Source organism: Abramis brama (genome assembly GCF_963993115.1).
Source record: "Abramis brama genome assembly, chromosome: 14".
NCBI lineage: Eukaryota > Metazoa > Chordata > Actinopteri > Cypriniformes > Leuciscidae > Abramis > Abramis brama.
The window spans coordinates 11,230,452-11,252,147 of record NC_139976.1 but is presented as its reverse complement, the minus strand read 5'-3'; the positions used below and the strand labels follow the sequence as shown (position 1 = coordinate 11,252,147).

Below are 21,696 nucleotides of genomic sequence, written 5' to 3'. Positions count from 1 at the left end.
ACAGAGTCCGTTTAAATCTCCCTGTATGTCTGAAAGCCGATCAATTTGACTGAGTTTTACGCAGGTAGGATGTCAGATGTAAGTGGAACCACGCAATGGTGGGCGCTGATTTTTGTTTCTTTTTCAGCTATTACAAACTCTGTTATTTGCAACAAAGCAACCCAGTATAAGCTTACGGTTGGGCTCCAAGCTCCTCGGAACATTTCCTACCCTTTCAGTTTGCTTAGGTTGGGGTCTGCCATGCAGATAGCCATAGACAAGATCAACGCAAATCCCTCTCTCAGTGGAAATTTCACCTTTGACTTCGTATACATGGACACAGACTGTAACGCAAAAATTTCACTTCGGGCTTTCATCGATCAAGTAATGGAACAAAATGTCTCAGCGCTATTTGGCCCACCCTGTCCTGAGGAGGCTGAAGTAAGTGTCTTCATTATTTTGGCATTTGGAAATATTAATTCATTTTATTATTAAAGTGTGATTATTATTATTAGTAGCCTATTAGTAGTAGTAGTATTTTTAGCTATTATTATTATTATTATTATAAAGTTTTTTTTAATCAGGTTTAAGACCCCCCCACACCCTCCAAGTATATTTTTTCATACAAATGTTTGTGTTTTCAAACGTTAGTGCTAAATGTTAGATTAAATTAGTTGGTTTTCACCTATCTCCAAATACGTTCATGAACAGTCACGTTCCCCAGAGAAGGTGATTTCACCAAGTACAACATGTTCCTGGATTAACATCTTCTTTGATCCTGGAATAACATTCCAATCAACCATCAGATTTGAGGGACAAGTTTACAGTTTATGTCAAGTTTAGGCACTTCTACATCAGTCTAATTCAGTGTATCAACATCAGTGTAAATCATTTCCTTCTTATTTAAGAGATAAGTTATGGGTAGGGTTAGTTTTAGGGACTGGTGTTGTGCCCCCTGCCAAATTATAACCCCCCCTCCTTGAAGTCAGTACCTGATTGCCTAATCCTAACCCCACCCCGAATCCTAACCCCTCCCCCACAACTAATCCTAAACCTACCAATGCTAGGGGGGTAATAATTTGGTTGGAACTACATTTTTGAACAAAACTACAGAGCCCATTAGGGGACATGTTAATGGAAAAAATGAGATGAGAGAAAAAAAAAAGATATGCTTTTGCATTCACTAGTTTTGCGTTCTTCAGAAACTATGTAGCCTAAGCTCTCCACCACAGAATAAAAAGTTAAAAAGGTAATTGACTTTTTATCTCACAATTCTGACTTTTTTTCTTGCAATTGCGAGTTTATATCTCACAATTCTGACTTTTTTCTCAGAATTGCAAGATATAAACTCGCAATTGCAGGTTATAGTTAGAATTGCGTGATATAAATTCACAATTGCGTGTCACAAAGTCAGAATTGCGAGGTTTTTTTCTTCTTTATAACACGCAATTGCGACTTTATATCATGCAATTGTGAGGAAAAAAGTCAGAATTGCGAGATAAACATTTTTAAATAAAAACTTTTAAATTGTTTTATTCCATGGCAGAAACAAGCTTCTATACGAAACACTTTACTTTCACTCGAAAAACCTTTGCGTTTGCTCAAAAACTTTTGTGAAGTTGACTTTGTAAAGTTAATGTCCAACACGCAGTTCGTCAAGGTTAAAAAAACAAACATATTTAGCCACAAAAACATATTTCTACATTAAAAGTTTTCTACAATAAATGTCCGTAAAGTTGCTTTGAACCATACACAGATTAATTGATTTGAACCAGACTTTTAAAATTCCTTAAAACAGCAGAAATTCCTAATTGTCCCAATCCCTTAGAATTATACAATATGCATGTAAACATATAAATATATGTAGGCCTTTAAAAAGACAAAATGTTATATTTTTAATGTAAAGGTAGGAAAGGCTAGCAATAGCAGCTTTGAAATCGTAAGATCCCACCCTCTCTTCACAGCGCTTCCCAAAGCCACGCCCCCTCCAAAACACATGAATGCGCATAGCCAGAGCAGAGTCTGCAAAGCATCACGAGAGACGGCATTAAATTACCCCATGGCTCAAATCACATAACATTACAATTATAATGAACGTAAACAACTTACAGAGCTCCGACTTGTACTTGACTACTGCAGATTTATTTCAGCACTAATAGTGTTGCCATATAAACGCGTAAATCCGAGTCTGAGAACCTCCGGGTAGAACGTCACAGGTTGCCATCTTGTTATTACAGTTACGGCATGGCGTGAACGCAGAATAAGCTCGATGTTTTGGTTCAGGATGAACTGTAAAAGGTGTTGTTTGTTTGCGGCGCTCAGTGAATGTCTGACTACAGCTCTGCAAGCCTCATGGAACATGCTGATGACGTGTGATGTCTTCGCGATCAGGTGCGCGGAGGTATGGAAATGCAGGCAGGTTGGACATGAATGCAATGATTGGATGATATTTTTCTGGTCTTGAGACTTCCACAGAAGATATATGTAGTTTTTTAATATTTAGACAATTTATATTATTGATTGCTATCAGGATGTGCAGAGAGTTTCAACCAGTAACAAAAAGTGTTTATGAAAAATATAACCCATACCTTTCATATAACGATTTTGCTTATGTCCTCTAGGTCACTGGGCTCATAGCATCCACATGGAACATTCCCATGTTCGGCTTTGTTGGCCAGACACCAAAAATGGATAACCTTCAGGTGTATGATACCTATATAAAAATTGTACCTCCCCTTAAAAGGATTGGAGAAATCCTGCTTAAAACACTGGAATTTTTTGGATGGAAGCATGTTGGTATGATTGGGGGTTCTGCGGATACAAACACATGGGACAGTGTTGATGCTCTTTGGAAGTCTGTGGAAAAGCAACTCAAGGCCAAAGTAACAGTGACAGCTGGCATCAAGTTTGATACCAGTGACCCAGAACTTTCACAGAGAAACCTGCAAATCATCTCCAAGATTGCAAGAGGTAAGTCAATAGTAATCCTTATCTTTCAGCTCTTACAATATCTGGGTGGAGTTTACACAGTCAACACGTGTAAGATCACAACATATATTGCCCTTATGCCCTCATGGCTTGTTAAAGCTATTAGTTGGCATAAGATGAGTGATATCAACCTGCAGTTTAACTGTTATAATATCAAAGTCCTTGATAAATGTGCATTGTTCTCAAGCCCCATGTCCTATTGTGCAGGATATGTTGGGCATCCCTTTGATTTCAAGATCTGTTGTGTGATTATAATGTACAGCTTCTGCATGTGCATAACGGCACTGAAAGTAAGGCTTTAAGAATAAATAATGTTTCTATGAGGTTACTGTGATTCTGTTCATTCTAGTGGTGGTTGTGCTCGCCAATGCTGAAGACTCCACGTCTCTAATGCTAGAAGCTCAGAAACAAGACCTGATGAATGGAGAGTATGTTTTCCTTCTCGTTCAACAGTTTGAGGTCAGTGGCAAAGTGGTGAGTAATTGGTTATTCGCTGAATAATGTATAATAATGCTTAAATCATGGAAAAAAGGTTGAAGGTAAAAAAAACTTTAGCTAACGTTCTGGCAAGGTTCTCTCAAAGTTATGAACAAACATTCTTCCTGTAACGTTAATAAAACGTTTTTTCAAAGTTATCTTTAATAATGTTCTCAAAACATTAGCACAAAAACATTATCTAAACATCCTTCATGGAAAGTTCTTTTTTTTTTTTTTTTAAACGTACATCTAACTTTTTTTTTTTAAATGTTAGACCTACTCATTGTTTCAGAATGTTCAGAGAACGTTCAAAAGTAACGTTCCCATAACGTTTTTCAAAATGGAATGTCTCCTTAACATTCACATAACCAAGAAAAAATTTATTTAAAAAAAATTGATGTTTTTAACATTCAGAGAACATTAAGAACTAACGTTTTCGTAACTTAGTGGCAACGTTAGCAAAAGTTCTTTTTTTGGCTGGGTCTTTTGGCAGTTCATCACTAAAGGTCAATGAACTGAATATTTATTTCTGGTGTGTTTTGGCCGACAAGGTATGTATTGATACTGAAACTGAATTTCAAAAATGAATATCTTGATAAATATTCACTGGAGTAAAATAAACAAACGATTAGATCTGTACCTGTAGAGAGTATTTTGATGTCACTAAAATGAATAAAATACAGTATGTAATTCAGACATATATATCTAAACACAAAACATTTCTATACCTAAACAGTGTTCATTTGTCCATTTGAAACTTTTTGTTGGTGTTAATTCATATGAAAGTCATAGGGCCCTATTTTAACGATTAAAGCGCACAGTGCAAGTGCACTTAGGGCTTGTCTGAATCCGCTTTTGAGTTTAACGACAGGAAAAATGGTCAGTGCCTGGCGCATGATCTAAAAGGGTTGTCTCTATTCTCTGAGTAATGGGTGTGTTTTGGGCATAACATACTATAAACCAATCAGAGGCTCATATCCCATTCCCTTTAAAAGCCAGTTGCACTCGCATCATGGTGGATTCGCTATTTACATGGCGGAATTTGCAAGCGGAAAAAACGAACGCTTCTCTAGCGAGGAAACGGATCTGCTCGTGTGCGAGGTTAAAGCGCACAAACGTGAAAATGATTACTGCGTCGGGCTGAAACTAGCAAAAATGTGGTGCCACATTGCACCAGATGTATGATAGGGCCCTTAAACTACTGTAAGTCATTTGAATCTGAATCAGATTGTGACAGTTCTCCTAAACCTACCCTCACCTACTCTCACTTTTTCCCCCATTAGGACAACCTGTGGAAGTCTGCCTTTGGTGGCAGAAATAAAACAATGCTGAAGGCTTTTGACATGGTGTTTGTACTCGCTCAGAAATCCTATGAAGGGTATGACTACTATGACTTTTTCGAGCAGGCTTTTGAGAGATTGAAACGGGCTCCTTTTTATAGCAACCTATCCTCAGAAAAAGAGGTGAGAATATTTTATGAAAAAAAAAAAAAATTCACCCATAATTTAATCACATTTTAATTAATTTGTTCTGTATTTCATTTAGGTAAGCTCATATGCTGCCTATTTACATGACGCTGTACTACTTTATGCCATGGGCCTTAAAGAAGCCTTTAAAAGTGGTAAAGATATCCGTCATGGACGAGAGATTCTCCAGAGTCTCAGGGACAAGACCACCATTAGGTTTTATGGTAATTCTGTCACACATGCAAGTTCGTACAGCCTCTTATTTTTCATATATTAATTGTAAATAACCAAAATAACTTTTTTTTTTTTTTTTTTTTTCAACAGGGGCTTCAGGTCTGGTTCATTTTGATGAATTTGGAGAGAGGAACCTTGACTATTCAGTATATGACCTGCAACAAACAGAAAATATCATAAAATTTGTTTCTGTTTTGGACTTTGACAGTCAAACAAAAACGATCAAGTAAGACCAAAATATTCCAAATGATAGCATTACTGATGCTCAACACTGAACATTTGACTCTATGGAAAATGTTTTGCAGACCCACATCAAGGTTTTCTAACATAGTTTGGAAAAATGGAAAACCTCCACCAGATAATCCAGTCTGTGGTTTCAATAATGAGCTCTGTGAATGGTTAGAAAATGGTAAATAGGCATTGCTAGATTTCTATGCACATAAGTAGTCTTTTTATGTATTTGAAATGAAATCATTAATGTTGTCACTCGATTCCAGAGGTATCTCTTCTGATTCTGCTGGTGGCTTTGCCTGTGCTAGGAGTGGCAGCAGTGGCTTTCATCACTTTGTTGACTCTACAGAAGATTCGTCTACAATCCCGCCTGGTAGAGTCCAACTGGTGGCTTATCGACTACAGCGAAATAACTATACTTAGAGAACCCAAAGTAAGCAGACATAACTTGTCATTTCAGTTTATTTATTTTTTTTGGTTCTCTCTTCTTTTTTTTTTTCTTTTTTTACTTTTTACTGCATTTAAGTTTTTATTTTAAAGGTGCAGTAAGCAATTTCTGTGAATTGTGAATCAGACCAATCATCACAACACTCTTGTAGCCAATCAGCAATAGTCATAATCATAAACTCATAATGGCTCATCAGCAATCACGCCACCGGCCTCGCGCTGTTCTCTCACTTTTGGTCATTTCTATTTTATTTTAGTTCGTTTTACAATGAAAATGTTTTTCAGTTTAAAAAGTTTTTTTTATTCTGTTTATTTCAGTTAAGGAAAGTGTTTTAATTTTTTTTTTTTTTTTTTTTACAATAATAGGCTAATATTGCATCCATCTACACTAGCACCAAACCAACTAGCAATTTTAACCATCAATGTAGGTAAAATCTGAATGTGGCATAAACCAGCCTTGACCAGCATACTGGTCTAACCAGCTCTAAGCTGGTGGTTTTTTATTTTTTTATGCCTATCCACATGCAAATATACTGTACAAACAGTAAACTAAATGAATACCATTCATTATTAATGAATGATCATTAACACAATAAAAAGTACTATTGTGGGTTTTACAGGGAATACAATCATTGTCTGTAAATACAACACCAAGCAAATGTGGAAGTGGTGGCTCTCAGTCCATTCACTCTTCATACAGCTATAGTGCTAAAGAAACCATCTACACAACTATTGGACTCTTTCAGGTACAAATTCTGAATCACATATTAAAGCATAATTTAACAGGCCAAATTATTACATCTTACACACTCTCTTTGTTTATGGTGCAGGGAAACGAGGTGGGCATAAAGTATTTGACGAATCAAATCCTTACTGATGTCAAGAAACCATCTGTCATCGCAGAGTTCAATATGGTAAAATATTTTCAGAGATTCCGTTTTATCCCAACAGGTCACAGGCACTTTGCTAATACTCTAATACTTGTGTTTATTCCTGCTGTAGCTGAAAGAAATGAAACACGAGAACCTGGTACAGTTCTTTGGTGTGTGTATTGAGCCACCAAATGTCTGTATCGTCATGCAGTACTGCAAGAAAGGAAGTTTGAAGGTGTGTATACAGTAGGGGTTATTCGTTATTCTTTATTCGGATCCCCATTAGCTTCCACAGAGTGGGAACTGTTCCATTAAAAACAATTATAGGAACCAGTTCTAGCATGTCTATTCCTCTGCCACTGTGGGTGATTGCCCCGCTTGACCAGGGATCCGAAACATTGTACTAAAATACTCAGATCAGATACTTGTTAGTGAATTGAAAACACAACTCTACCAGTTTAAAACAACTCCCGAACAAATCACTCCTATCACTGCACATACTGTGCAATTCCATACAAACAATTCCTACGAGTTGGTTCTTTTTAGTAATTCAAACATATACAGCTTATAGCTAACTGTGAAACTTAATTACTGATTGTTCATACTAATATGCACATTATATTACTACATTTATTGTTTAGTTGCCACGGATGTGTCATGTACTTGAATCCAAAAGGAGATTTGTGACACAGAATGATCAATAAAACAAGGAACTTTAATAAACACAGACCAATCAAACATTACACACACGTCATAACCTTTAATGACAAACACAGAACTGAGGAAACTGAGGGCTTAAATACATTGAGAATGATAATGGAATTAATGGAAACAAGGAACAAGAGTGCACTAATGTGAAACCAAAGTAACAAACAAGGGCTCTGGCAAAGACAGTGACAAAGAAAACAATGAACTAAACTAAATAACACATGAACGAGAAAATAAAACTTGCATTTACAGGTATAAGGGCAGCACGGTGGCTCACTGTTGCCTCACAGCAAGGAGGTCCACGGTTCAAACCCTGGCTGAGCCAGGAGTCCTTTCTGTGTAGAGTTTGCATGTTGTCAGTGTGGGTTTCCCCCACACAGTTCAAAGACATGCAGGTTAGGTGGATTGGATATGTCAAATTGGCCGTAGGAATGTGTGAGGTGCCTCAGTTCTGGGTTGCGTCAGGAAGGGGTCCGGCGTAAAACCTGTGCCATTGTGTGTGCGGATAGTCGCAAATGAGCGGGACTATATATTGTATTGCATTTATGCTGCCTCTAAAATAGAAATATCATTGTTTATCACCAGTTTACATGACTAATTAGAATTAAGTTTGAAACATATATAACATGTCCACATCATCAGACTCTTAGTATATCTGTCATTCTGCTTTTGAAACATCAGGATGTTCTTTGGAACAGTGAAATTGAGTTGGACTGGATGTTCAAATTGTCCTTTGCCTATGACATTGTTAATGTGAGTATGTTGTTTCAATGTAATGTCCTTCATTGCATTATATTATTTAGATTTCTATTTTATTTATAACAACAATATGCATATCCACTAGGAAAGTTGATTTGGAACAAGACTGGTCTGCTTTTCTATTACTGTGAGACCTTTTATTGTTGTATGTTCTCTACAGGGCATGGAGTACATACATAAGAGCAGTCTGAAGTCGCATGGAAATCTGAGGCCCAGTACGTGCTTGGTGGACAGCAGGTTGCAGATTAAACTCTCTGGCTTTGGCCTGTGGGAGTTCAAACATGGCAGCAAACAAAGACTGATCTCACTGGAAAATCCAAAGTATGAAGAGATGTACTGGACTGCTCCTGAGTTTTTGAGAGAAGTCTACTACCCTTTCAACGGCAGCCAGAAAGGAGATGTCTTTAGCTTTGCCATAATCATGCGAGAGCTGATGTACAGTTCAGAGGTGGGCCCATACCATGACGTTCACCTGGAACCAAAAGGTAATGCTTGCGTTGCACAGTATTTCTTATCCCTATAATGTGAAATCTTTAAATCATCATTGTATCGCATTTCGCCCCCACAAAATTAAAACAACAGAGCTATGATCATAAAACTAAGTATTTAAATATCATCTTACTAAGACATATTATTGGGAGATATAGAGTGACATCTGATATTTACAGTAGCCTATATGAATTTTATTGAAGTAGTCTGCTATACTGTTATAAAGATCTCATTGATTTATATTACAAACTGTAAGAATTTCAGCTTACTTTTGGCCATACAAATATCAGCAAATGCATATTTTTGCTCAATTTGAGCCTCTGAATTAAATTTCAGTGTTTTGTCCTTCTCGAGTATGAGCTCCAGTACGGAGAAACTGAGTACCTCCAGTATCATACCATAATTCTTTAGATTTTTAAAAAATATTGTTTTCTAAAGGTTCAGGTCCATTTCAAAATGCTTTGATTTTTCTGATTATTATTTCATATAATTACAGGGCCAACTGAATTAAGTTTGGCTTCTCAGTTTGTGTGTTGTATTACATTCATTAGAGATTATCAAGCAGTTAAGGACCCCTATGAGCGAGGAGCCCCTTCGACCAACCTTGTCTGCTGACATCTGTGATGAACGTCTCATTCCCTTGTTAAAAGCCTGCTGGAGTGAGAACCCAGACCACAGACCCACATTCACCAGTGTCAGGAGACAACTGCGTGAGGCATGTCCTGAAAGGTGAACGTCTTATGTAGCTGTCTGCCCAATGATCCTGACACTCCTAAATGTATTTAGTGTTATTTATTCTAAGCTGTTTTATTAATTTCCAGCCATACCAATATCCTGGACAACATGGTGAGCAAACTCGAGAAATATGCAAATCACCTGGAGGAAGTAGTGGAGGAGAGAACCAATCAGCTCACAGCAGAGAAAAGCAGAGCTGATAAGCTTCTATCTAGCATGCTGCCAAAGTAAACAAACTGTTATAGAATCATTGGGACAGTGACATTTTGCTAATGTGTTTTTCATTACTCTTTCTATCAGCTAGCAAAAATTGCCACCAAAGCAGAGTTACATACTAGATGGTTATATTTTATATGGGTAGACATGAAAACATTTTAAAATGGTATAATTATGTATTCTTAAAATAAAGTATTATTTTTATTCATATAATATAAAATCTTACACTGTTAAAAAAATAGTGTGAAATTACAGTATAGTCCAGGTTAATAATTACATTACTTTCACAGTAATTTCGCAGTACAACTTCTCTTGTATCTAACTGCACTCTTACGTGGTTGCGTTATATTATTACACCTGAGATCTCCTGCGTGTTCCTGTAGAATTTTGTTATTAAAAACTGTTTATTTATTCTCCTTCGTCGTGCGATCATTACAATATGAATCATTTAAATATGAATAAGATCCCAAGCAAATGGAACACTAATCACCTTTAAGTTGATTTCAAAACAATCACAGTTGTAAACAATATTTTTTTTTACAGTGGTGTGGTTAAAGACAGATTTATAATGTGAATTCACAGTAAAGCAAGAACAGTGAATTACTGTGATGTTTGCTGTTGATTCAAAGTAATTTGTAAGAAAATGACCCAGCATGCATTGATTTCACAGTAAATTTCTGACTACAGTCATTTATTGTAAAATAATACTCTTTAATCCTGTAAATTCCTGGTGAGTTTTTAGTTATTTACAGCTATTATTAATTGGGAGACCCTATGAAAGTTTTATACTTTTAAAAAATGATCACACCACAGAACCATTTAAAATGTTCCTCCCATCCCATATTTTTTTTTCCATCACCATGTCCCCTTAAGGGCTCTGTACACTTTCTCCTATACATTCATATACATTTTGACCTCAAATCTCAGTGTTGATAAAAACTCATTGACATGTTATGTGTAATACTTGTATTTTCAATGATGGCAGTCTGTTCTTACAGGTATATTGCTGATCAGCTAATGGCTGGGAAATCAGTGGAGCCTAGAGCTTATGACATGGTGACCATCTTTTTCTCTGACATTGTGGGTTTCACCACCATGTGCTCCATTAGCTCAGCTCTGGAGGTGGTCACCCTCCTCAATGACCTCTACAGTCTTTTTGATGAGATCATCAAGCTTTATGATGTCTACAAGGTAAGTGAAGCAAACTCACCTTGGAATGCAGCAACTGTGCCCGTTCATGCCCTACACAGGCGCTGGTATGGCTGTCAGAATCTTCAGACTGAATGCAGAATTCTGTCAATATTTTGCCCCTCATTATTTATAATTTTCATGAGTTTCAGATGTGCCGTGTAAATAAATATAACCAGATTTACAGTATAATGTGATGTAAATGGATGAAGGACTTAATGAATGCTATTGATTCATGATAAATTAATGAGCAATTGTCTGTTTTTCAATTTCAATTTTCTGGTAGGTGGAGACCATAGGGGATGCATATATGGTGGCCAGTGGGCTGCCTATCAGTAACGGTAATCTTCATGCTGAGGAAATCTCTACTATGGCACTCCACTTCCTCTTTGCCCTGAAAAGGTTCAAAATTAGGCATCTACCTAATGAGAAACTGGCCCTACGAATTGGGATCAATTCTGGTATGCAAGTATACTGTTCTATAAGTGTATTGTGGGCTATACATGTTGTAAGAGATGATAAATGATACTAAAAAAAATCTTCTGTCCCTTGCACATACAGGCCCAGTGGTTGCTGGAGTTGTGGGTAATACAATGCCTCGCTACTGTTTATTTGGAGATACAGTAAACACGGCTTCTAGGATGGAGAGCAACAGTCTTCGTAAGGACTTTTCTTAATATTATTTTTAGCAACTATTGTCGTGGAAAAGTATTCTCTGCTTTGCAAGAAATCACTCGAGTCACAGAGTTCCAGATGCCAAAGCTTAGATTTTATTGGTGGAGACAACAAAGCCGAGATGCCAGCAGAACATCTAACCATCTCACGCAATCTCCTAATCATTGTAGCATTTGGTGATTGGTACAGTCTGCTAGTTGTTTTGCTCAGAGCTACTGAAGTGAGAAACACAGTGCACTCTATAACCTGAGGCCTTTTCTTAGGCCTTCTGAGTGTTGCATTGTGTTTAATAAAAATATGCTTTAAGAAATATACTAAACTCAGTTACCTAGCTAACAAAAATATGGTCCAAAAACATTTAGCTAACATTTATGTTCTAAAAAAATTAGGTTCTCTGGACGTTCAAAACGTACATGTTTTTTGTTCATGCGAACGTTAAATGAACATTCCATTTTATCATTCGCTGAACATTCTGAAACAATTAGTAACCTTAAAAAATGTTAGACGAACATCCAACTAAACGTCTCAGATTAACGTTCACTAAACATTCTATTAATGTTACTGGAAGAACATTTGTTCATAACTTTGAGAGAACCTTACCAGAACATTAGCCAAAGTTCTGAGAATGTTCTCTGTTTACTGGTTATAGACTATATTTAACCTATTTAATTAGTCTGCATTTATATTTTTCTGTAAAACAAATATTTTGAAATACTTTGTTTAATTTAATTATGCAAGGTCAGTTCTTGCTTTTTTCCTTTACAGCACTGAGAATCCACACCTCTCAAAGCACTGCTGATATTCTCCTCAAGAATGGAAGTTTTGAACTGGAGGAGAGGGGCGATATTGAAATAAAGGTTTGTAAAATGCCACTCTTTATACAGTCCAAAAGTCTGAGATCACACTAAAATCTGCTATATTTTTTTCCATTTATACCTGCATGATGTAGGGTTGTGAACAATGCAAAAAAAAAAAAAAAAAAAAAAAGTCACGTTAAGACATAAATTGATATTAATATAAATTCTAATTAAAATATTAAATAAAAAATAGAAACATTTTCACTGGTGGTCTCAGACTTATAAACAGTGTCTACTGTCATGCCATATCTGTGCATGTAATCAAATCTCTGATGTGTTTTCTAGGGAAAGGGAACACAGAAAACCTTCTGGTTGACAGGCAAATCTGGATTCAGGTTTCCAGACGTTGGCCAGGACTATGATGCAAGTCCTAAATCCGGAACAGATGTAAGTATCAAGCCACTTATGGTTATTTTATTTACAGTGTTAGGTGTTTGGTCATGACACAAAGTGAAAGGAAGTGCTATATGGAGACCTGACACACTGTATATGGACAGTCTTGCACTGTCATGTCTAAACAGGAGAAACCCAAAACAACTTCAGCAAATGATGGAGATTTTAAAGACAGAAGAGCAATCCAGCGGACCCCAGCCATGGCTAAAACGACAGAAATGCACACACTTACTGTACCCGATATTTAATTTGACTCTGATTTTGTATTTTCTTGGATATTAGGACATTACAACAAATATTGTTGAAACTTTTAAATTTTTATTTGAAAAGTTTTCTTTTTAAGTTATCAATGTCAAGACAACATCTTTTAAAAGAATTTAATTACTAAAAATATTTGTTCACATATAATGCAGGATAAAAACAAGAATGTTTCAACGTCTGTTACACTAAAGATTACCAACTGATAGTACCTCCTTCAGATATTGTTTTCTTGTTCTATCAATATTCATGTAAGGAAAAAACAAGTAAAAACTGTAAAAAAAACAAAAAACTGCGAGTGAACATTTAAAGGAATGTGTCGATACACTCCCTGAGACACGTATGGTATGTGGGTGCATGCATGTCTATATTTAAGTATTTGTATGTAATTGTATAAGTGCAAAGGCATGTTTCATTGCATTTGAGTGACCCACATTTGGCCTCTTTACAAACTGAAGTATCCTAAAAATTCATTCAGTAGAAATATGGACAGCAGACACAGAATTGGGCCTGTAAAACAGCAAGGTAAGAAAAGGGAGATCTTTAGCGTTATAACGTTAAAAGTGACATGTTTTATAAGATCATTTAAAAATCTGATTTTTTAATGAGTTTAAATGCAGGTGTAAAACTGTGGTGTACCTTAAAACAAAATATGCATATATGAGAATCATTCATGTGTCTGCACTGCACTGATTGACTTACCTGCAAGATGGACAAAACTGGAAGAGTGTTGTGCTGTACACAGAGAGTTATGTGGTTTTAAAACAAATGTTCTTGAATATCAAACTTGAAACGTGCAGAAGAAAAAATGTTAAATACCTCTGACTTGAAACTCCATGGTCAGGATCCCTCCATTTGGATCAGGTTCAAATTCAGTGCTTCTTGATGTACATGGAGTCTTGGATAGTTAAGAAGAATCTTAGTGGAGCTGGTAATCTATTTAAAACTACAATAGCATTAAATTGACACTGATACTCACCGGCTGACAGAACAGCTTCTCTCCGTCACATACTTGGACTTCACAGTGGAGCCACACGGTGGACACTTTCTCTAGCCGCTGGAAGCGGAACGAATTGAACTTGAACATGGACCGACTGTCTTTGGCATTTTCAAATATGGTGACTGTGTTGTCTAAGGAGCAACTGTTAACCAGGAGCATATATATTACCCTGTGAGCAGTATTGAATCACACTGACACACATTCTACCTAATATGTTTGAATTGACAATAAAATCTTACCTGTTCTGAATTAAAGTCCACCTTTTCCTGTCTGTTGAATATGGAGTAGGTGTTGCCCAGCAATTTGTTATTACTACTTTGAATCTATAAACATTAAAGAGAGAATCTTTTTAACTGACTACGTGAATCTGTGTATTTGATCAAATGTAGACTGACTTCTTTTGAGCAACTCGCCTGTTACTCAGTCCTTTTGCTTCAATGCCAATGAACACCTCTGATCCAATCTCGGATGTGTCAATCACATACGGTGCATCTTTTGCATAGAGGAACTTCGAGTTCTACAAACCACAAAATTCACCCAAAGTAAAATCAAAATTATACACAGTTAACATTTGGGAGAAAAAAAAAAATATATATATATATATATTAATGTATTATATATATTATGACTCCACTATATATATTATTATTACTGAAAAATCCATCTTATTTTTTTTTTTATTTTTTTTTTCACTACACAAACAAACCAACAAATTTGACCTTTATACAAAATGTCAAATCAAATGGTGAGGAAATTTCCCATTTGTAGCCTACTTTCTTCATCACTGGACACTTTTGAGAAAAGCTGAAGTACTCACTGTGAAGACGTTCATAGACAACTGAGACTTAAAAGAACCTAAACTCCCGTTGTTGACATAAACTGTTGCCACTCTGGAAGAAGCAGAGGGTTTAGTAAAGACGCTGCAAGTCAAGGGTCAGAATGCACAGGCTCCATGAAATCTACACCTGCTGGACTTGACATCAGTGTAACGGGGTCTACCTTTGGCTAAACACGGCATTGTTGACCAGATAAGCCGCTTTATAAGTGCAACTGAACGTGTAGTTGACAGGCTGGTTCCGGACAGTGAGAGAGGAGTCGTTGGATACAATTGAGTTGTAGAATATGTACCGTGGGTCTTTGCCTCCTACATACTAAAAGGAAGGTAGATCAATTTTAGTGCTATTTTGAATGAAATAACAATTCGAATTTATCAAACCAATCAAACATCTCACCTCAGACAGGGTGCCGCAGTATGAGTGATTCTTAGGAGTGAGGTCTGGGATGGTAAAACGATAGAAGCCCGGAGTGTTAATTCCAGTGTAGCACACGCCGCCCAGGGACAGCTGACTAATCTCCCATCCATATGGACATTCTGGCACATTTGCAATGATGGCATTGGGAAAACATGACACCATCACGTAATCTGAAACAGATGACAAATTGGTCTGCCAGGCTTATCTAGCCGATTAAATCATGCTAACCACAAACACACGGCCCTTTGATCCACACTGAGAGGAAATGTTTAAAATTTGATGGTTATTTTTCATTTACCAGCTTTCTGAGGTGCACAGGCCCACGTCATGGGGAGGAGAATCAAGAGAACACCAACAGCTGCCATTTCCTAACGCTGAACAAAGAGAATTGCACTGTTACATTTACATAAAATATCTTTAGACATGATACAAGTTCACTCATGACCTGAATTGTCTATCTGTACATCATTTTCTGATTATTTTCAAAGCAAAGGCACCATAATATTTGAATTATACTTAATATTTGTACCATACCAATGCAGAGTCCAGAAGAAGTGTTGGCTCAGGTCTCTAGCAGAAGGTTTGCATGGTTCCTGTGTGGTTCTTCTGCAGTTAAATGATGATAAATCCTAAAAGCAGAGTTCATTGAAGACAGCACAAAAGCTGCTTTATAGGTCCACAGGTAGACAGTAACCCCCCTTGCTTCTTTGGTCAGCCAGTCTGGTGAGGCCTTTTGGTGATAGCATTGTGAAGCAAAGCACAAAAGCTCTCTGTCCTGGCCAGACATTGACTTTTAAATGATCAACGTCTCAAGGGGAAGACCATGTTCTCAGCCATCTCCCAGTAATGTTTCAGCCCTTTACATGCATTACTGATATAAACTTGGTGGTCTCATGGTTTCATTCTCACCTGCAACTTTTGGGTTCTACTCAAAAATCTAATAGAAATGGGCATCTTTTTAGGGAGTTTGAAAAGCTTCCAATTTAGACTCCAGGTTATGCAATACTTAGTGGATTGCCATTAGTAGTTATCTAACGCACCCAGTCGTGCCAGACGCCTCTTAATGAAACACAGTGTCATTAAGGTCAGTCTCATTGTGCTAAGCCAAAACAGATCCAAAAGTAATACAGCTGTGCACAATCTTCATGCTCTTTATCTTGAGGGAAAGGACTCACTAAAGGAATCATTAACCCTTAAATGCATGAATGTTTTGGTAATCATTATTACATATTCGGGTCTTTAGCGACCCGGATCTATATCTAACATGGATGGATCTCTACCTGTCGCGATAATATAAAACTCTCCTGATATTAGAGTAATAATTACAGAATAACTTAATTAAACCTTTTTGAGCTTGGAAAGGTTCAGTTTGAGCAGATGTTTTATACCATCATTACTCGTCAGAGATCATTTCCCAATGCATTCTGCATCTGGCTCATATTTGTGATCTTTCTTGAAACTATCATTTTCAACATCTTCAAAATCAATATTTTGATCGCTGACAGCTTTTTCACCAGATCCACCATCAAGTGACAGTGACACTAATATTTGATTGCGTTCAGTACTCGGTCTGCAGTAAATCACTGAGCCGTTTCAAGTTTTGCTGATGATACTTCCTATTCTTTTGTTTTTGGCCTGCGGTGACAATGAGTGAAACGTCACTTCATCATTGTCTATCAGACATTGTCATCTTGTGGAATAAAGGTAAATTGCACTTATTCAGTCATCAAAGATTAAATTATTGTTGTGCAGAAAAAATATACTTACACTGTTACACACCTCGGGTCGTTAACTTGGCGACCCTATACAATTTTTACAAAAAAATGAATGGGAAAACAAGAATTATATATTTATTTATTTTTATTTTTTTCTTGTTATATTTAATGAATTGATTTAGGAATACTAAGAAGGTTGATGTCTAACTTTAAAAAATGAACGAGGAGGGGTAGTGAATGACGTCCCGGGTCACTAAAGACCTGAGGTATGCATTTCAGGGTTAAGATTCCAAGAAAGTTCCAAATGTCAAGAACGGAACATTTTCATTTTGTAGAGTGCAAAATAGAAGCAAAATGTCATAACAACAACGAAACTTTGTAGTATAGACAGCCCCCAACCCTTTTCAGGAAGTTACAATGCAGTCTAGGTCAGGAAACAAGCTTTTTCCGGAACCACATGAGTCAGATGGTGGCTTAGATTCGCGATATACCACCCAAGTTGTCACCTATATGAACTGGTACTGTCACACTCCACGAAAACATCACACTGGGGAACAAGCACACAAAGGGCCTTTAAGATTTCCGTGATCAAACATACGAGAAAGAATGTATGGATGGGGCCCATATAGATCAAGATGGCCTCTGGATAAGGTAAGAAGCCTGAAGGCAAGCACACAAAATCTGATAGTCAAAGGATGTGCCATTCACAGAGATTGTGTTTCAGCCTCTAAGGAAAGCAGGGCACTTAGAGAAGCAGCATTTATCCACAGACAGTGTGTCTCCTTCAATTTTAGGACAGGAGAGTATCCCCGTTTAGCCTTTCTTCATATGTATGAATCACGATTCTCACGGATACAGGGTCAGCCAGTTTAGCTTGGTCGCAGTGATGTCAAAAGGTTTAACACAATTAAAACTTAATCTCTGTGTGGCTGACAGATGTGTTTCAAACCCCATGAGACACAGTGTTTAATTATAAAGAACAAAATTATGGCTCATTGTGCTCTGCTCTCAGTAGTATTTTAATGTTAATAATAGTTGTATTATTTTATAAAATGACCAAAACAATAAAAAAACACACACAAAATAAATCAACATAATGAGTCATAATCAAATCTCTGACTTGTTTTGAACTAAAAATTCTAATTCAAACAACAATTTATATGTATCTGTTAAGCAAAGTAGTAAAAAATATTATGAATTGCTCTGAGAGAATATATTTAGAATATTTGACTTAAGGATGTTTAGAAAAATGTAAACATTCTTATAACAGCACTATGTAAAATAATAAGAATTATATGGAATACTATAGTGAATATATCTTATATTTTTTCTTGCCAACTTATTTATTTATTTTTACTTTTCACTAATTATCTTACATAGTTATTGTTATTAAGGTTATTAATTTCATTTATCTTGTTTTTTTACTGAAAAAGAGCATATTAGCCCATTTTTTTTAATCAATAACTGTTTTTATAAGATCAAAACATACACAGAGACAAAATTAGCAAATTACAACTGCTAATGTAAAACGATCAGATGCAGATAGCAAAGGAACAGATATCCCACATGATAAAATTATAGAACAGGCTACTTTCACTTGTGGTCATTACCATGAGAATGAAAGCGACCATTGGGATACATTAGAGTGCAATGCCTGAGAGGAAACTATGGCAGATGCAAATCAACTCTGAGGCCCAGAGCCCAGGGACAGCTAGCGTTACAGCTGACTATGAAGAGCCTTCCAGGTGTTCAAGCTGTTCAGGTATCCCGAGACTTCATTGTATTACGTAATATCGGGTGAAGCAATGTTAAATATTTGTGCTATCTTTCATTCATTGTGAGGCTTCAAGAGACGATCACCTGCAAGGCACTCATTCTTTATGGCCTTTCATCATGGCCTTTAGAGCAATGCAAATTGCTGTAGCCCCATTTGCAGAGGCACTTTCATCTATTCGCTGTCCCAAGAACTACTTCACTTAAAAATACAAAACATTTTTTTTTACCAGAAACAAAAGTAGTGTTTGCTATTGGTCATAGGGTTAGGGATTCGAATAAACTATTAAACTTTGGTGCTTAATTATTTATATGCTATTATACTCCATATGACTCCATGTAAAAGCCAGAAACTAAGCTTTTTTTTGCACAGGCCTATCTAAAGGGTTAATGGTGCCACCTGGTTATCAACAGTAAAAATGACAAATTTTACCTCTTCCCAACAGGGAAAACCACCAACAATCAAAAATGCATGATTATATGGTGTCATGGCTTTGCAATCATAAAATGTGGTTATAATGGAAGTCAATGGGGCAAAAACAGCCACGAACAGTAAATGAGGGAGAAAAAGTTAAAATCTGATGCTGCACAAAAACTAACAATGCATCAAAACCAATGTTGTTTCTAATATTTGACATGTCCAAGACTGTGATAAAAGGTAAAAAAAAATCCAGTCCACATTCACATTTTATATTGAAAATAAGTCATTTTGTGGGTTTTTTTTCCCCAAATCAGTGACATCATTTATGAATTTGGCAATTAAAGAGTTAAAATCCTGATTTTTAAAAAAAAAACATTTAGTAGTTTTGATCAGGACTGAGGTTGATTAATAGATTTATGCAAAAAAATAGTAAAAAAAATATTTATCTGATACATTTTTACAGCAGTTTAAAGTAGTGGCTGTTTTCAGCCACGAACATAACGAAAGGGTAGTGAATTTGAACAATGCACAAGGGTTAACCAGGAAGCCCACCAGGTGGCATCAGTAAACTATCACGAAGGCTTTAAGATGACTTTAAACAGGCTTTAAGATGACAGTACACCCAAAAAATAAAATTCTTTCATAATTTACTCACCTTCAAATTGTTCCAAACCTGTATGAGTCCTTTGTTATGTCCTTTGTTGAGTGTGGGTAACCAAACAGTTGCTGGTCCCCATTGACTTCCATTAAAATAAATTCTATGGAAGTTAGTGGAGACCGGAAACGGTTACCAACATTCTTCAAAATATCCTTTGTGTTCAACAGAACAAACACTCATACTTGAGGGTGAGTAAATAATGACAGAATGTTTATTTTGGGGTAAACTATCCCTTTAAAATGAAACAAGCATTAAAAAAAAAACTGTAAGGAAGCCTAGTGTGATTTCTAGACCTGGAAAAGTCACGTATAAATAATTATAACTCCATGCATGGGCATTTATATAATACAAATAATAATACAAATATTTGATTGGGTAGGAATTGTGAGTAAAAAATATTTGTAAAAATCCTTTTTTTAAAAAGAAGTGCTTGACAGTACAAAACTCCTGTCCTAGGATTCTTCACTGTCAAAAGTCAAAAGAGGCTAGATAAATATCTATATTCTGGTTGCTAGATATGACTTGGACCTCTTTAAGTCAATGGGATTTTAATTTGATAAAAGTCCTGGGTATTTGTAAGAGAGACTTCCACATGGGATATTTATTGTCCAGTGACAAGAAGTTTATGTCCTTGAAACCCAAACTCTTTTCCAAAGAATAAGTGTTGGTATACACACTAGCATAATTAAAGAGGAACGTGTCCAGAATATATATCCAAATGTTCTTGTTCCTTTGTGAATGCACAATTAAGACCCTGCAGGATGTCTGGACAAGACTTAAAAAGACTACGAGACATCAACACTGAATTCAGATTAGTAAGGTGAATTTCATGCAAATAGTTTTCTTTAGAAGTTCTACCATGGAGCTTAATCGTTATCTAAAGATCAAGTGTAGGCTTAAGGTTTAATTTAATGTGCAGCAATCATCTGCTAGATGTAATAATCCACACTAAAGCATTGTTTTTTAAAGGGGAACTATTATGCCCCTTTTTACAAGTCTCAGGCATCCCAAAAATGTGTCTTTGAAGTTTCAGCTCAACAGATCATTTATTATACCATGTTGTAAATGCACATTTTGAGTGGAAGGAAAAACCTGCCGTTTTCATGCATGCATCTTTGAAGGTGCTCTAAGCGATGTCACACGTTTTTTAGGCCAAAACATTTTTTTGTCACGATCAGCAAACATCTCCTCACTATCTGCTAGCTGCCTGTCCCCTGAACACACTGTAAAAAAACACGGTCTCTGTAGACAGCCCAGCCTTGGCCATGAAACATAACAAACAGTGTTCCAGCCAATAACTGTCAAGAATGATTTGGGGGTGGAGGTTAGTGTGCATGCACATGAAGGGGGGTGTGGGGAGTGGAGGAGAGAGAAGCATGAAGAGGGAAGTTAGCTAGAGGAGAGATGTCCTAACAACGACTAACGTTAAAATTGAATATTCTTGAGAATTTTGATATGGCCGGCACATGACCAAAGAGACGACGTTCCGATGAACAAATAACAAAGAATAGGGAAAAGGAGAAGGAACGCGAAGTCCCGAATTTACAATGGAAAAGCGTTCAAAAGGTAGAGAGAACTCCGCCGCAGTAGGGCTTCCAATCTGACATTCAGGTGGCTCTGTTTTTGCTGGATACGTAACAGACTGGTAAATCCAGTTTGTTTTTTCTAAATGGTTCATGACTGTTTCAAGAAGAACGGAAGGGAGGGGGAGGGGACGGGATGAAAAGGAGGGAGGGTCGAGCTAGCCTCCGTTTTGTTTGACAATACTTCGAACATCAACAAGAAGTGAAGTCACCCAAAATCGCTTAGAGCACCTTTAAATGCAAATGAGCTGCTGCTCCTCACCCCACTTTCCAGAAGAGGGCGGAGCCTGTACAGCTTGTGCCTCCCATACTCTGCCAAAA

General features: G+C 36.7%; 3 protein-coding genes across 3 annotated transcripts in view; 2 read left to right on the top strand and 1 right to left on the bottom strand.

Moving 5' to 3' along the window:
• Positions 1–69: 69 nt before the first annotated feature.
• On the top strand, positions 70–12,963 carry gucy2g (guanylate cyclase 2g; the record flags this gene model as incomplete). Its single annotated transcript, XM_084135367.1, has 21 exons — positions 70–420; positions 2,601–2,949; positions 3,317–3,441; positions 4,728–4,907; positions 4,990–5,134; positions 5,235–5,370; positions 5,450–5,553; positions 5,642–5,808; positions 6,443–6,568; positions 6,653–6,736; positions 6,825–6,929; positions 8,084–8,155; positions 8,322–8,646; positions 9,202–9,379; positions 9,472–9,612; positions 10,600–10,792; positions 11,076–11,250; positions 11,351–11,449; positions 12,230–12,321; positions 12,607–12,708; positions 12,819–12,963. The coding sequence occupies 21 exons, from the start codon at positions 70–72 to the stop codon at positions 12,960–12,962; spliced, it is 3,393 nt and encodes a 1,130-aa protein (XP_083991493.1). The 3' UTR covers position 12,963.
• A 47-nt stretch (positions 12,964–13,010) lies between these two features.
• Positions 13,011–16,028, bottom strand: tectb (tectorin beta). The gene is made up of 11 exons (XM_084135448.1): positions 15,760–16,028; positions 15,524–15,599; positions 15,205–15,395; positions 14,972–15,123; positions 14,790–14,862; positions 14,386–14,489; positions 14,212–14,295; positions 13,952–14,114; positions 13,792–13,870; positions 13,675–13,707; positions 13,011–13,482 (listed from the first exon to the last, which is right to left on the bottom strand). Exons 2-11 carry the CDS (start codon positions 15,588–15,590, stop codon positions 13,418–13,420), a joined length of 1,011 nt encoding a protein of 336 aa, XP_083991574.1. The 5' UTR covers positions 15,591–15,599; positions 15,760–16,028; the 3' UTR covers positions 13,011–13,417.
• Positions 16,029–17,453: 1,425 nt separating this feature from the next.
• gpam (glycerol-3-phosphate acyltransferase, mitochondrial) overlaps positions 17,454–21,696 on the top strand; it is a 30,501-nt gene continuing 26,258 nt past the window's right edge. Inside the window, exon 1 of the mRNA XM_084134960.1 lies at positions 17,454–17,591. The gene's annotated coding sequence lies outside the window, so the exon portion shown is untranslated. The remainder of the gene's footprint in view (positions 17,592–21,696) is intronic.

Bases quoted from the DNA above. Each gene is read 5' to 3' on its own strand.
- tectb (XM_084135448.1), bottom strand. From the start codon at position 15,590: ATGGCAGCTGTTGGTGTTCTCTTGATTCTCCTCCCCATGACGTGGGCC. The intron at 15,396-15,523 runs GTAAATGAAAAA...CATCTGTTTCAG, and splicing joins CTGTGCACCTCAGAAAGCTG to ATTACGTGATGGTGTCATGT. The intron at 15,124-15,204 runs GTGAGATGTTTG...CCTTCCTTTTAG, and splicing joins ACTGCGGCACCCTGTCTGAG to TATGTAGGAGGCAAAGACCC.